The sequence below is a fragment of the Fopius arisanus genome, unplaced genomic scaffold (genome assembly GCF_000806365.1).
Source record: "Fopius arisanus strain USDA-PBARC FA_bdor unplaced genomic scaffold, ASM80636v1 scaffold00004, whole genome shotgun sequence".
NCBI classification, from domain to species: Eukaryota; Metazoa; Arthropoda; class Insecta; order Hymenoptera; family Braconidae; genus Fopius; species Fopius arisanus.
Genome location: NW_011887743.1, coordinates 295,378 through 311,309, shown reverse-complemented (window position 1 = coordinate 311,309; position 15,932 = coordinate 295,378). Strand labels below are relative to the sequence as shown.

At 33.8% G+C, this 15,932-nt stretch overlaps 3 protein-coding genes across 4 annotated transcripts in view; 2 read left to right on the top strand and 1 right to left on the bottom strand.

Moving 5' to 3' along the window:
- The window catches only part of Pdk1 (Phosphoinositide-dependent kinase 1), a 75,990-nt gene extending 63,829 nt beyond the window's left edge, over positions 1–12,161 (bottom strand). Inside the window, exon 1 of the mRNA XM_011312430.1 lies at positions 11,840–12,161. Within this exon, the coding sequence (XP_011310732.1) occupies positions 11,840–11,863 (24 nt within the window). The 5' untranslated portion in view covers positions 11,864–12,161. The remainder of the gene's footprint in view (positions 1–11,839) is intronic.
- Positions 4,546–10,915, top strand: LOC105271110 (uncharacterized). Of its 2 annotated transcripts, XM_011312467.1 has the most exons (7): positions 4,546–4,726; positions 5,149–5,257; positions 5,382–7,556; positions 8,278–8,476; positions 8,558–8,650; positions 9,461–9,626; positions 10,364–10,490. In XM_011312467.1, exons 3-7 carry the CDS (start codon positions 7,381–7,383, stop codon positions 10,402–10,404), a joined length of 675 nt encoding a protein of 224 aa, XP_011310769.1. In that variant the 5' UTR covers positions 4,546–4,726; positions 5,149–5,257; positions 5,382–7,380; the 3' UTR covers positions 10,405–10,490. The 2 variants fall into 2 exon arrangements, with proteins under 2 accessions (XP_011310769.1, XP_011310762.1); XM_011312460.1 differs by lacking the exon at positions 9,461–9,626 and having other exon boundaries at positions 4,547–4,726; positions 10,364–10,915.
- Positions 12,162–12,949: 788 nt separating the features above from the next.
- Positions 12,950–15,882, top strand: LOC105271088 (U3 small nucleolar RNA-associated protein 6 homolog). Its single transcript, XM_011312425.1, has 5 exons — positions 12,950–13,176; positions 13,505–13,631; positions 13,871–14,011; positions 14,087–14,277; positions 14,617–15,882. The coding sequence occupies exons 1-5, from the start codon at positions 13,085–13,087 to the stop codon at positions 15,857–15,859; spliced, it is 1,794 nt and encodes a 597-aa protein (XP_011310727.1). The 5' UTR covers positions 12,950–13,084; the 3' UTR covers positions 15,860–15,882.
- Positions 15,883–15,932: the final 50 nt, after the last annotated feature.

Below are 15,932 nucleotides of genomic sequence, written 5' to 3'. Positions count from 1 at the left end.
CCCTTGTAGTGTAATATACTATTTTGGAAAATATTTCTCCAGGGAAGTCCAGGTCTCATCATTAAACTTATATTAAACAATTTGATTAACCCATATATGACCTTGTCGAAAAGCCCTTCATTATTTTCCAATTTTCCCAATTGAACATTCTCTTGACAGGTTGAATCATTTGGAATAATTCCAAATATGAATGATCGGTTGTTGAAGTTTATTTAATGTAATTTGGTAAATAATAATCTCATAGTTCAACCTGAACTATTCATGTCTGAAAATGGATGTGGGGAATCTGAGAATGGCGAATTTGACGAAATACTGTTGGCAATATTTTCGACATTATGTTGGTTAGATGTGGAACGCTATATAAATTTCCCGTCTACTATGTGGAAAAAAAATGATTGCCGTATGAAAATGTGGTGCCCCATATATACAAGAAAATTGAAATGAAGAAATGGCTAGGAGCCGGATAACTCGGGAGAACACCCGATACATAAAATCGGAAGGTCCCGGGTTCAAATCCCGGTCTGGACTATCCACTCTACCTCCGACAAATCCGGAGAAATGGTCCGCCACCACGCCCGACCAAAAGTCATGTATCGCGTCACAGCCGAAAGTTCGTCTGGACTATGCATTTTCTCAGGAATTTTTCTTGTAAAAATTATACCGAGAATTATCCTGTTCCCCTTCCTACGTAATCCCAATTCTATTCGACGACTCCTTTGACGTCACAAAAGTGTGGAAAGCTATACAAATTTCCCATCTACTATATAGAAAAAATTAACTAATTAATTAATTTAATTAAATAAGCCGAAATTAACGTTTTATTTTCATTTTCCGGCAAACTTACTATGGGATTTATGTAAAAAAAATTGGAGTTTTATCATTTTTTAACGACTGACGAAATTTCAAAGTGGTACGAATAATTTCCTGCGGTTTTTATCAACTTTTAAAAATAATCATAAAACCTTAGAGAAAATGCATGAAAATAATCGCGTCACCAAAAAATGTCGTGAGCCATTAAATAATGACAAAGCTCTAAAATGTTATTTTTTTTTACATCAATTCCATCGATAATTTGCTAAAAAAAAATTTTAAGCGAGAATTTTAATGATTTATGGGTGTCGAACATTCGTAACATGAACTGGTGAGCCGTTATAACAGGTAACAAGGAATAACGAAATACTTAGGCTATGTTTAGGTCCTAGACAACCTAGCACGTGGACTGACCTAATAGACAAAGGGTCTTTGAGGCAGACCTCACACCCTGGACCAACCGGTGGCCAGAGGCAGTGGTAACCGAACTCTCGAGCAAGCAAAATCGGACATTATCAAGCTAGCTAGAATTATGTCGAATTCTTAGCTAAGCTAAAATCGTTAAAAATAAATAAAAGATCGAGTCATATAATAAGATAATAGGAGATATTAATTTTCCTACAATACTTTCAAAAAAGAAAATTTCTTGTGGTAAAAACGCTGTAAAGATAGAAATATCACATTCTTGGCGTAAATATATATATTTTTCTCAGCGAGCACATGCGAATTGGATACATAGCGATGGGTGGCGATGCGAAAAGGTACGTTGTTCATGTACGCGTATAGCCGGTCCTTGAAGTAACGCTCTGTGCGCTCAGAGACAAAATGGCCACGCAATGGTGCGCGCGCATAACGGCGGGAAAGGAGCGCTCATTTGGCGGGAATCCTTTCCCCAGCGTTTTTCCTAATGACCACCAATAAAATGTTTCCCCTCAATTTTATAATCCCATAAAAATCCCATCACCATCTAAATTCAACTGATTTTAATTCTGAGAACAGCATGAGAATAAAAAAAACGTAATGCTGTGAAAAAAAAATTATTTACAAGCGTCTTCTCTGGAAATCTCTTGTTAGGTGGGATAGGTTATAAAAATCATAAGTATCGGCTCGTAAAAACGATTAGAAGAAAAAACGTACGCCTTATCCTCGTGTACGATTAGTCACACGTTAGGACTGAGATTTCCGCGGCGGTTTCTTCCGAGGTATTTGAACTCATTCTCCCCGTCTGTAGGCAGTCTGCCCCACCTACCATCGGCCTCAGAGTTGCTGAGAGGTCCCTAGTCCCCTGTCGTCTGACAAGTATTTCCTTCCTTCCTCCTTCCCTCTCGTTCGACCCTCAGGACGACGACCCGTGCATCCCGTCTTGCCCACGCCCTCTTTTATCCCACTCTCACATCCAATGTCAACCAAATACAACTGCCATATTCTCATTACTTCGTACATTAAATTATTCTTTTCATCATTCACTACGTAAATTATTCAAAATATTTAAGAACTTTCTCACCCCTTTCAGTCAAAATTACCGGATTTTTGAGTTTTCTCACACAATGTTGATCGATCCCCCCAAAAGATACTCCGGTTTTCTATTTTATCATTATCGCACGATCATGACATTTTGGCAGTCATTAAATAATAATAAAATTTGAAAATGGCATTTTTTTCGCGTTAATCCAATTAACAATTTCTCAGAAAACTCAAAAAACTGGCGATCTCGGCTAAAAAGGGGCAGAACATCCTTACGAGAAGAATCTAATTTAATAAACTCAAATACAAGGTTAAGAATCACGGGACAATGGTCTACGTAAAATGTATTAATGACAGAGAATTGTCAACGGAATGTGGCCGATTGGCAGGTCAAGGCTCGATCGACTAATTGTCCCCTGACCCTGTCTGTTCGCCCTGTGGGGTCCTTGTTTTGGGCCCGACGCTACCCGGGGGTATCGAACACTCGTCTTTTCTTTGTATCCGATACAACGAAATATTACACCACTTTTTTAAAGTTATTCAGAGGCATTCAGAATACTCCAAAACAATGACATATTTACCGATAAGTTTGTTGCAAACAAACGAGTGCCAGATTTCGGTTGGAAATATTTGTGACACCAACAGGCGATCCGTTGTAACAAATCACAGGAAACAACGAGACACTTAGACTGTTTATGCCCTAAACAACCCGACATGTGGACCGATTTCATAGACGAAGGGCATGTTCAGGTCTTTGGACGAATCGGAGGCCAGGGTCGCCTTTTAAGCTACATCGGAAATTATCAACCTAGCTTGAATTATATCGAATCCTTAAATAAAGTAAAATTCTTAAAAATCAATCACGAATCGAGTCCTATAATAAAATAGAAAGATATTACTCTCCCTAGATTATGCGGATTTGGAAATCACGAGGGCAAAGTGCGACGGATTTTCCGACAATAAATCACAGAATCGGTGTTAAAATCAAATGAAATTATTAAAATTATTGTTAATGATTGTAATTAATTAAAGCGTAATATGTTTGGGTCATGACAATTGTAGACGTTGTCTGTTTGACATCTGGCTATTTCAATTGTGTGAATTTTACTTTTATGTCATTATCTTCTTTAGTAATTATTTAATGAGCCTGAAATATGAATTTAATCGAAATAAAAATTGAATGAATATTTTAATAAAAAAAATATTTTAATTAAAAAAATTTTCAAGGTACTTGAGCAATTTTTACACATTACCGATTGTATCGAAATCTTTTTTGTTTCATATCCTTTTTATATCCTTTTTGTGGTTTTTTTCTCGATTACTTCAGGTTCTCTTGCCCTACTGCAACTTTTGAATAAATTTTCAAGGTACTTGTAATATTTTAATTCACAGTTAGGTAAAAATAACAAATCATCATTTGACCTATCGATGACCCACCTGAACTCCTGAGGTCATAATTACCCACCCTTCCATTAGGGGCGAAAATACAAGAATATAAATAGTACGAACGTTTGGAATTGTTTAGAGAGAGAGATAATATTGCATAAAAGTGAATTGAGGGCTGTCCCTCGGGTTTGTTATATATAAGACAACACGAGGCCTGCAGAGAGGCTGATGGATCAATAGTCCCTGTCTAGCTGCCTCATCCTCCCACCTTGAACCTCTCGGTGGCCTCATTCGTGAAACATTTAATCAAACCTCATTCAATCGTCGGTTTATTCAACAATTAACAATAAGTCAAAATTAATTTTATATTTGTTTCGTTTAGGCTTGAATTTAATAAATGTTTCTATTGACAGTAATTCTGACAAGTGTCAGACATGATGTTTATGCTTGAATTTTTCGACCAAATAAAGACGAATGAATAGGATCTATTGAGGACACGTCACCAGAGGCCCAGGGTATTGTGTACTTTTGTAAAATTAGTTAGTTCCGCTTTGGAATTGGTAAGAAGCGGATGTGTCTTCTGAGCATAGTTCAATTAGAAAAGAATAAAGCAAATTGAAATTCCTTTATTTTATTCACTTATTCAATGTGTTTTTAAGTATATTAGTTATTAAGGATAACGTCGGTTCCAATAAAAGAGATTTCCGGTCTTAATTATTCTGTGAATATTCTCCAACAAAAATTATCCCCGCCAAAATTCCTCGAGAATTGTCCACATCCAGTGTATCACTCTTTCGAACAAAAAATCATTCGTTATTCATCAATAATTCAGTTTTTATAAACACAATGTGGCTTTGACATAATTTTCAATAACACTGTAATAACATTTAACATTTTTTTAATGACAGGATTCTCAAGTCGACAAATGTCATAACATCAAGAGTCAAGTTACGAACTCCTTCGTAAAATACACTGACAGAAAAATTTAGTAAATTAAAAAAAAAATGTTTTGAAACTAACAAATGAAATTAATGAATATTCGCATGCACAGAAGTGATTGCGAGTGGTAAATATAGCATTGAATAAATTCGTTTAAAACAACTAATTAAAATTTTGGAGTTGAATTCTAACTCAACTAATTATTTTAATTTGTATATTGAGAGAATTAATATCATAGAATTCAATTAAATAGTTCATTTTTCTTTTTCGATATTATATAACTATGTGATTAAAAGTACATTTATTTGTTTTTACAACGTATTGATTAAAAAACAGTAAATTGGCGCGAATTTATCAAAAGATTAAATTAATCGAATAGTTACTCATTTCAAAAATATTTCTCATTGTTTCAGATGTAATTGAGTAAAAACAAGGATTTGCGGTCGCAAGCAAACAAATAGATTTACAAAATTTTACAAAATATTTCTCTTAGTGCACAAAAGCTGGGCGCTCGCATCTACATTGATCTATTATTTGTCTCATTTCCAGGTAAATTCAGGTAATTTCGATATATATACCGCAGATTTAGGCTTCAAATGGTGGAAGTATATCCGTTAATGTTGGCACGCGATGACCCAGACTGAATGGCGACTCAAAGGTGGTCCTCCACTACTTTCACCTCTCTCTTGTATTATCGACGTTACGTGTTACGTGACTCCATATAATATTCGAAATGGGGTAGAGATTTTGGGGTGATGCTTTTTTTTTTTTGATTCACCTAGGGAGGGAAAATGGAGCATGGAGTGCTGCAGGATTGGCGCCCAGAGGGTGGCGTAGTACGACGAATGGGAACGGAGTTTATCGATTTGTGACGTCATTCTACCCACTATAACCTACGTCACGACGACGTACGAGCCGGGGAGAGAGAGAAACACACTGAAAGAGATAGAATGAGACAGAGACAGAGGATTGTGCAGGCACTGAGAAAATAGTGTATCACGGGACAAGTGAAAAAAGTACTCTTCTACGAGTGCCAATTTGTGTAATTACACGTATCACAAAGTCATTTTTTTTATGATACAAATCGTTTCCTGTGCAAACAACTCACATTTTTTAACGGGTTATCATAAAATTTTTAATGATGCGCGTGAAAAAAAAAAATACTTTTCAATGAGTGTGATCATACACTCGTCATAGAGTATTTTCTATGACTTGTACCGTAAAGTGATATTGCGTATCGTACAACACTTTATGCTACCCGTGAGAAAGCGTGAGTTTCTTGCACCGATCGTGAAAAAAGTGATTTTTTTTCACTAGTATTATGATGTACTTTAATGAATGCGAGAATTATAGATTGAGACTACAATTACGTGTGAGGAAAAGTCCTTTTTTTGATGGATATCGTACAAAATGTTATGATACTCGTGGGGAAACGAGAGTTTCTTGCACAGTGCGTGCAAAGTATTTTTTCTTTGACTTGTATCATAAAGTTCTTTGTGCCCGTGAGGATTAACGGTTGAACCAAAAGCTAATATTGGAATCCCATGTGTCAGAAAATACTATTTCCAGATGTATCGCACAAATTTTACGGTACCGGTGAAACAAACGAATTTTTTGCTCGAGAATTACGAAAATAACGCCCCCTATCTCAGTTTTATCAGAAACTATATTGACAAGTTAAGCTGAAGATGAAGAAATATAAATAAATATACATGACGCGTCCATAATAACATATATATTCAATATATTTTTTAAATTTTCGATTAGATCAGAACATGAAAATGTTGAAATTTCACAAAAAGTTGCAATAGACCGACGGGTATCGTGAAAAAAAGCAGAAAGATCGTGGAAAATTGTGGATTTGATACAATATTTCCGTTGACATTTGGGAATCAAAAGGGCAGTGAATTCCACGGCGACCCTCTTATGGGATGCGGCTGACAGAGTTTTCCCGGTGCACGAGTATTGATCGTTCTTCCTCGCCCTAACCTCGCCCTGCCCCTCTTTTACCTTGCACACAGCCTCCCACCCATCCCAACTGTTTTTATTTCCCATTTTCCCATTTTTCCTTATTCTTTTCATTTTTACAATAGGCCTCGACGCGCCAAAGAATTGTCGCCCTTATTCTGCCCAAATTCATGACTGTAATCGATCACAACAGCTTCAATTGTTCAAACAAATCGGATATTATCAATATTTTTGTTTCTTTACTAATCAATTGACAATATGCGTCTTAGTGGATTGAAATTATTAGAGAAATTTGACCAGTTGATATTGAAATAGTTAACCGTTTGCATCTTCCAGATTCAAATCCTCGATGAACCATATGAATTTTTTTTTTTCATTTTCATTCAATCCATTTAATATCTCTTCAGTTCAATAATTTTTTTATAAACCCGAATGATTGATTAATAATTAAACGAATTTATATGATTTCCAGCAAAATGTTTCCAGACGTTTCACTCTGAGGAAATTTTTCTAATCGTCGAATTATATTGTGATAACAATTATTCTTTGATTATGAACAAAAATTTGAATTATTTCATTTGATGAATTGTAATGGCAAAGACATATTATTGATATTATTGAATACAATAGAAATAATAAGCAGAATAATCATCTGATAACTGAGACTGACCTAAATATCGCCCTTTGGTGGGGGAATAATTTGTCCGTCTTTTGTACATTTTTTTTATTGTCGCATAAAAAATAATTAGCGTAATTGTACACGACTCGTGATATGATTTTATCGCGTATGAAAAATCCGGTGGTGATGTATAAATGCACAGCGTAAGCCATATTTGTTTCATTCATGTTTTAGCAACTCAAGAAATCTACATAATGCTGATTATTTACTTCTGTGTATGTTTTCATGTGCTATTTGTTCTTGAAAAAACATTTTGTGGAGCTACAGTGCACGAGGGGTTGACTAAAGTGTTGCTCGGTGGTTATACAAAGTGCGTGCAATTTTTTCCGTGTAAAATCATTATTCTCCCCCTCGAAAGAACGATTCACACTTTATTATTTCATTCCAATCATTTGTGTGTGAATTATTTACTCATTTCTTTATTCAGCCATTAATTCACCTGTTTATTATTTGAAATATTTATCCATTATTCCGGCATAATATAATTAAATTGATGAAATTATGAATATATGTATCGAATTATAGGAACATTTACTGCCTCATTGATAAATTTTGAAATGCAATTGCCCCTTCCTGTTTCTATTTTTCCAATAAATAAATATCTGCTCACTATTATTATTCGTTTTATTATTAAAATTTATGAATTGTGGAAGTGTGCTAGGGAAAATAATTGGAAAAACATAAATGATCTAATTATCTAATTATCTAATTTAAGATACAAATATTTTTATGCATGTACTTGTACCAAGTAAATTCCTTTGTAATGTAAATGGAAAATCTGAATTGACATGCAACGAGATACATGTTTGAAATTAATGATTTCCAATAAATTCTAAATATTTGAACAGGAAATATTTTGATACATTTACTTGTTACCAATTAAATTCATTAGTAATTTAATAAGTGAGTGTAAATAGAGAATATGAATGAGCATGTAACAAAAGAAATGTCTCATAGTGGCAATAGGTGGAAAATGAATGGAGGGATTGTCTTGGATTGTGAAAGTTGATGAAGGGCTTGTATTATTACAGTGTAAGGACAATTCAACTTCTGAATCAACTGTGCAATGAGTCACAGGACGAGGACGATGTAGAGCGTGACGCATGTTATGGCTGTTTCTTTCGAGCAAGTAATAGACCCTCAGGATATCCAATGCTATTATCAATGTCAGCGTGTGCTGATTTGTACCTCGATGACTCAAATTACGGTCATTGTAGTGGCTACTTGAAGGTAGTAAAAATGTCTTTAGTACGTTTACAATATTATCGGCAATTAGCATTATATTTTCACCTCGTGTATCAATTTTCTAAGAATGCCACGACAAATGCAGCGACACGTGCCACCCCAACTACAATCTACTGCACGTTTCTCGAATGCATACGACAAGTGAACAAGGACAATCTGGTAATGTTTATCCGCAATACCATTCTCTACAGAATTTCTCGAAATTTCACTCACAATGTCATCTGATTTTCCTATTGTGGGTGTTTCAATTTAGTTTCAATTGGAAACGCTCATTAAATTTCCCATTAATCGTGAGAATTGTTGAAAATTTGATTTTTTTATTGAACGTTATTGAATGCAGTTTATTAAAAAAGCAATGATCATTTAGCATGACGATCCCAATATTTTTGGAATTTTCAATTACATTGATTTTTGATTTAACTCCAATTGGAAACACTCGCTAAATTTCCCATTTAAAATTAAAATACATGGAAACGTGGGTTTTTTTATTGGGTGAAATTATTGCTTGTAATTATTGTAAGAATCTGAAGAAAGAGAATTAATTGAATATTTGAGAAATCAAATGGTTCATCATTGCTGGATTTTACAAAAATTTTCTGTCGCTTCATTCCTATTAAAATTTTAAAGATCTTCTTTCGAAGTTTCAAATCGAATATTTGAAAAACGATCTTATTTCTACTTTTCAATCTTCCAACACTTTCCATTTTCAGAGGGTAGATTCCAAAAATAATTTAATAATCAACTAGCCAGCCATTTCAAACTTTTAAATTTGTAAATCCTCGGAATTATTCATCAGTTATCCATAGCACATCGACTAAATTCTCGAACTGTAAATACACAAGTGATAAATAGTGAACTAACCATTTGATAGTTTTTCAAATTGTCAATACCCGGAATTAATCATCAGTGGATTGCACAGTGACTACTTTAGGATTGTAAATACACAAATGACGTAGATAAATTGCACAGGAGGCACGTGTGGCATTGAGGAATGGTAAAAAATTGGTGGGAATGAAGAGAACCCGTAGCTTCATAATCACAAGGTATGTCTTCGCACGTAGAGGAATTTGTATTGTGCGAGATCCTGGAAAATCAACTACTGCCCGTCCTACAACAGGAGTTATCGATCCAAGGGGTAACAATTTATCACATCAAATGCCATTAATTACATTCCCCCCAAAGGAAATACTGACAAAAACATCAATTAATGACTCCACAATGACATCATCAATCTGAGACGAGAAAACTTCATCTAAAAAAAATAAATTCACTTCTTATCTTACGCCATAACTTCACGTGTTGTCTTTAACTTGCCAATCTTCCAATTACTACCAAAGAACAACTATTTTCGACCAGACAATTTGCAAACATGTATATTCAATTGGATTCTAAAAATAAACCCCAAATGATATGTACGTTTACGTAATAATTCTAGAGCAAGGGGAATGTTTTCGTAAGCAAAACAGTTTGAAGTAATAACGCAAACAATATATTTCCTGGGGTATTATTCAACTCTACAATTTTCCGCAATAAAATCTTAGTACAAGATACGAAAAACAAGTAAATTTTGTATTGAATATGTAGGATTAGAATAGCTTCGCCAGAAAAATTGCAGAAACCACCCGCAAATGCATGAAGTTTTCTCGTGAATCGATCTATTTCTCCTGCAGAATGTATTCAAGGTTTCAGCTAGAACACCTCAAAATTGTATATATTTACAACTCGTAGGCTTTGCTAATTATTCTGAATGACGAGATTTATAAAAAAAACCGTTGTAAATCGAGTGAATAAGATGGAGTTTAGTTGGAAATGTGTCTGGAGTTTATCTCCATTTATCTCCTCACTCCAAAATTACTCTAATCTTCTTGATAGATTCGCCAGTGCGTGAGAGAAGCCTTGGATTTAATTCCTGACTTCTCGACAGAGGAGATACCTCTTGCTCAACTATTCGTCAACACAACAGCCTGCATCCTTGCGAAAACCCGTTGTGGAGCCCTCAATCCCATCACTGGATCAGCCCACGAACATCTTGACATTTCCAAACTTCCGATCCCATCGATAAATGCTATTTTGATCAACTCAAACTACGACATGAACATCGTACAACTACCTTTCGTCCAGGGAGCTATTGATGACTGTGCTAAGTACAGGAGTGTTCAACAAGCTCCATGGCCTAGTGTCCAGTGTTGAAACCGTTGGCATCCGGTGAAAAAAAAAATTATCATCGTCAATTCATTCCACTAAAGTCTCGGGAGCATTTCCTGGCCTTAAACATTTCATTTTTTTTCGTATTCTTATGTTTATATCAATTTTCCTCAATTTGTAATGGAAATTTCAATTATTCCTCCTTTTTTCCATTATAAACTTAAATCAAAATAGATCAAATGTAAATGATAGACTTCACGAAATCCATTAGAATTATTGTATCCATCAAATTATGAAATAATTGGATTTTTTAAAAGTGAAAAATTTTTTCGATTGATTTCTCAAACTCCATTATTTTTTAATTTTATGGAAAAATTCCGATTGATGCCATAAAAATCACAATTCAAATTTTATATACTTTTGATCAAATTTTGTTTTCCTTGTGGTTGAACTTATTAGTTAATACGTACCATAAAAAATAATTGGAAAAAAGGAAAAAGACTACATTATAAATAAACTTAAGATAATGATAACCTATTCCTTCAAAGTTAATTGAAATCGCTGTTACATCTACCCCGAAAGTAGAATGTTCTATTTTTTCAACACAACTAGGTTTTGGTGTTTCAAATAATAAATTTTCATTTTTTCCGATTTTTCTATTTTAACCGTCAACTATCATTTCCAGATGAACAATACCTGCACAATAGAAAAAAATAATAATTTCCTACTTAGTATCACTCGTTTGAGGAAAGTTTAAATGGAAATGAGCGTGTTTACACTAATTAATGGTTTATGGATTTTATGTTCATTGAGAGTCTAGCATGCGTGTAACTAATGCCTGAGGAAAGAGTGGAGATGGCAGAAGTCATGAGAAACAAACGACAAAAGAAAAAAAAATCATGAGTACTCGTCAATGCATGACGTCATCAATTGCACTACGTAACGGCCAATGAACCGTTTGTCTGCGTGTTTACACTTGAGTTTGCGCACTAAATCATCCCATTTTTCGATTTAATTTTTATAAATGAGGAATGTCAATTCCCTCAGCAACAACTATTGAATCATAAATAGTGTCAATTGTTACAGACATTATGGAAGAATTTGTTGAATTACGATAATGAATAAATTAATGATAACCTAGTTGTGATGGTGATGAATGAAGTATAAATGGCACTTGCTAATTTATTTTCATCACAAACTTACGATTGATGATGTCCTTTCTGTCATTCTCGTAACTAAGTATTAGTTTTATTTTTATCATTCGTCGGGGTTATGGGTTTGTTTATGTTTTGTTTTCGTATTTATAATCACAAGGTTACGAGTTACAAACTCACGACAAAACGGAAAAACGAGAAAAACTGTCGGCCATCATGAAATTATCCGGCACATTGATCCGAAAATGGGTTTACCGAGCAATGAATTTTATTTAATGTTGGCGACATCTTGTGCTCATCATAACAACCATCTCGTTGATAAGGTAGCTAAAATGTGTAGATTTTCTTGTTTGCTTTCAAGGATCAGTTATTATTATTAATTGTTGGAAAATTCTGCATCAGATTAAGGTGAAAAAAAAAAGTTTTAAGTTTTACTATTCAATGACTCATAAATTTTCAGTCGTGCTTTCATTTTTCGAAATTATTGCTAAAATTTTGTGGATTTTCTCACTGAGAAAAGAATTTGGTGAATTAAAAAAAAAACGGATTGCTTTGAAATTGACAAATTGAATTATTAAAATATTGAGTTGAATTGTAATTTAACTTGCTCGCAAGCATTCAAATTTGAAATTAGTATTCGTTAATATTTTTAAGGATGCGTTAAATTTAGGAACATATTTGGTTACCTCGACTAATTATTTTGAGTTGTATATCAAGATTTGAAAAATATTTTTCAACTACTCAATAGTCCCAAAAAAATAGTATAATAGAATTGAATAATTAATTTAAAAGTATATTTAATTGTTTTCACAAGATATTTATTAAGAAACAGCGAAGTGGCGCGGATCTATCAAATTCATAAATTAATCAAATGGTTACTAAAACATTTTTCATTGTTTCAAATTTAATTTAATAAAAACTATAATTTTCGATTGCAAATAAATAGGTTTTCTACATTGTACTCAATTTTTCTCTCAGTTAATTAATGTCACGAAAATAATACAACAAAGGTCTAACAATGAGGAATTATAATTAGTTTATGACCAATCAGATGAATTTAATTGCTTTTTACTGACAATAGTTTCAGCTGAATTTGTTCTCAATTCCATGTTCAAATTTTGGCGCCTTTCGGCTGGGGCTTCCATAACCAATTAAATTCCAGCGAAGTTTCATTCGGTCTGAAGAAGTCTCATAAACTCCCCAGTTGAAGCACGTGTAAATTCAATGTTTATTATCGTAATTTGATCGTATTTTCCACTCTCATCTCAAGACTGACATTCATTAATCATAAAATATGGCAGAAAGAGTACAAAAACGGTGTGAAAACTCAGTGCAGCACTTGGAGCTGATGGAGAAGATCAAATTGTTTGATGCACGTGAAATCAGGTTAGGAAAATAGTCTGACACTCTAAAATCCTACTGAAATAATAAAACCTAGTAAATCATTCTAAATTACCGACAATTAGTCTAAATATTTTCCTTCAACCAAAACCGCAATCCCTTTATTTCTCCCAAAATAAAATATTTAAAATAAAAATATTGCATTTTGGAGAAGATGGAATCAACTGAGATATAATTTTCCGCTTATTTTATAATCAATCTTAATTATAACAATATTAAAACATACGTGTTAATTTTAAAATGAAAATAACTTCCTCTCACTTCCATATTTTTAATAAAATTACTATAATGATTGAGATTATTTTATTCATAGGGGAATCATTAAAAAACGAAAGGATTATGAATACAAACTCTCGAGGACAATAAAAAGTAAAGAGGATTTTTTACGGTATATTCAGTATGAAATGGATCTTTTGAAACTCTTGAGACAACGAAGAAATGTGAGTAATTATATTTTATTCCTATCAACTCCGTTTTTGCCGATTTAGTGATTAAACAAAAATGGAATTTTATGTCTTTCACCAGTAATTTATAATTGATATACCCATATTTATTGGTTAGTTATTATTGATAACATAATAAAATTTTGAAAGCTATAAGTGCGGGACATTTAAGACATTCAAGAGCGTTTGAAAGACGCACTAAAAATTAAATTTTATTATGGATTTACCATTTTCAGAAATTCGGAATAACTCAGAAAAAACGCGATATTGATTATGGAATCGTCAACAGAGTGATGAATTTGTATAAAGAGGCTCTAGAGAGATTCAAAGATGATCTCAGATTTTACGTAGCTTACATGAAGTTTTGTAAACAAGTTGTAAGTATTTAATGAGCGTTATTCGACGAAATGATCACATATCACTAATTGTTTTATATGTTTCTAATTGAAAAGGGGTACAATGATGTAGTCAGTCGAACACTAACGGAAATGCTTCAAATTCACGGGGACAAACCAAAGTGCCATCATATTGCTGGCAAATGGGAGCTTGAGGAGAGAAAGAACATCAATAATGCACGAACTTATTTCATAAATGGTATTAATCATCACCAGGAATCACAATTGCTTTACACCGATGCACTTCAGTAAGTCTGATTAAATTTATATGATTGATCATCTACTTTTCTCAATTAAAAAGGAGATGAAATTGTTTTCAGTGGAGAAATCACATTTAGGCGATTAATTCTTTTAGCAAAAATTATAAACAATATCCTAAAATTTTTTAATCATTATAATTTTGATAAGAATCTTCAGAAATTTTATAACAAATCCAGAATGATTTTCAGCAAGAAATTCTCTGTAAGGAACAGTTCTTATCTATTTTCTCCAATTATAATTATAATTACCAACGATGTCAGTAGTGCCATTCTTATTTTTATACATAAAAACCGTTTCGAGTAATCAAGTTCAATAATTATCTCCAGATTAGAACTAGATCAAGCAGACGAAGCAGCTAAAAAATTAGAGGAATCGCCTGAAACATCCGCGGAAAAGTCCGAAGAAATGCCCCTGGGTATAAAAAGAGCTCTAATAATCTACAAAATGGCCTTCAAAAAAGTTAAAGACGTCTCATTCATAATCAATCTTTTGAACCTCTGCAAACATCACAAAAATACAAAAAAACTGGAGAATGAAATAATCTCAGATCTCACGCAAGAGTATTCCAACAAGCCCCAGATGTGGGAGACGATGGCACGACGAGAATTAGAAGGGCTCTCTTACGATCCACAGGAAGAGGACTCGATGGAAATTGAAACCCAAGAGGATCAGAACTCTCTACGAGATCGAATAACTAATTGCAACGAGGTTTACCAAGCTGCAGTTAAAAAATTGAAATCAGAGACAATGTGGTCGCTCTACATAGATTGTCTGCTCGAGATTAATCAAGATTTATCACATCTTCCTAATTATAAACGGAAGCTACTGAAGAACGCCTTGATTCAAGCTCACCAAGCCAAAAAATTGGAAGAAAAATATTATCTCTACTGGATTGACATGTTGACAACTGATAAAAAAGACGAAGCATCTGAAAACAAATTATACCAGGTCTTGTGTTATGGGACAGACGCTATTCCTACGAGTGTAAATCTATGGAAGATGAAGATAAAACACTTGATAAACTCAGGAAAAGATTCTCTCGTCATCGAAGAGTTTGCTAAAGCTTCGAAATTACTAGGTGGAAAGGCCCTGCCCCTTTGGCGAATGAAATTACTCTACTTTCAGGCCAAACATTCTGAGAAAGTCCAAGATATTTTTGCTGAAGCTATGAAAAGTGACGGGGAAATAGCCAAGGAAATGAAGCCATTGTATATTGAATGGTTGGTTTTAACCAAAGGAATTCAAGCAGCTAGACAAAAATACAACGAGCTCGCTATTCAACCTCCCACGTGTTTAGAGCTACATAAGAAGATGGCAGAGCTGGAGATGATCCAGCCGAAAATCTGCAAATCCAGTGCAAGAAGACCTCATGAACTAGCTACCCTGCATTATGGAAAATCTAACACTCAAGTGTGGATTGATTTTATTCTATTCGAAATGAAACATGGAGAGCCAATGAGAGTCACGGATATTCACAAAAGAGCCATCAAAACATTACAGCCAGCATTAACAGATGTTTTTATCACGGAGTATAGTCTTATCAAAGCTAATCCAGACACAATTGTATAATAAAATGGAACTGGTGGGTTGGAGACTCTTTCTTTGATTCTTTGAAAAAAATTAAATGTCTCATTTCTACGAC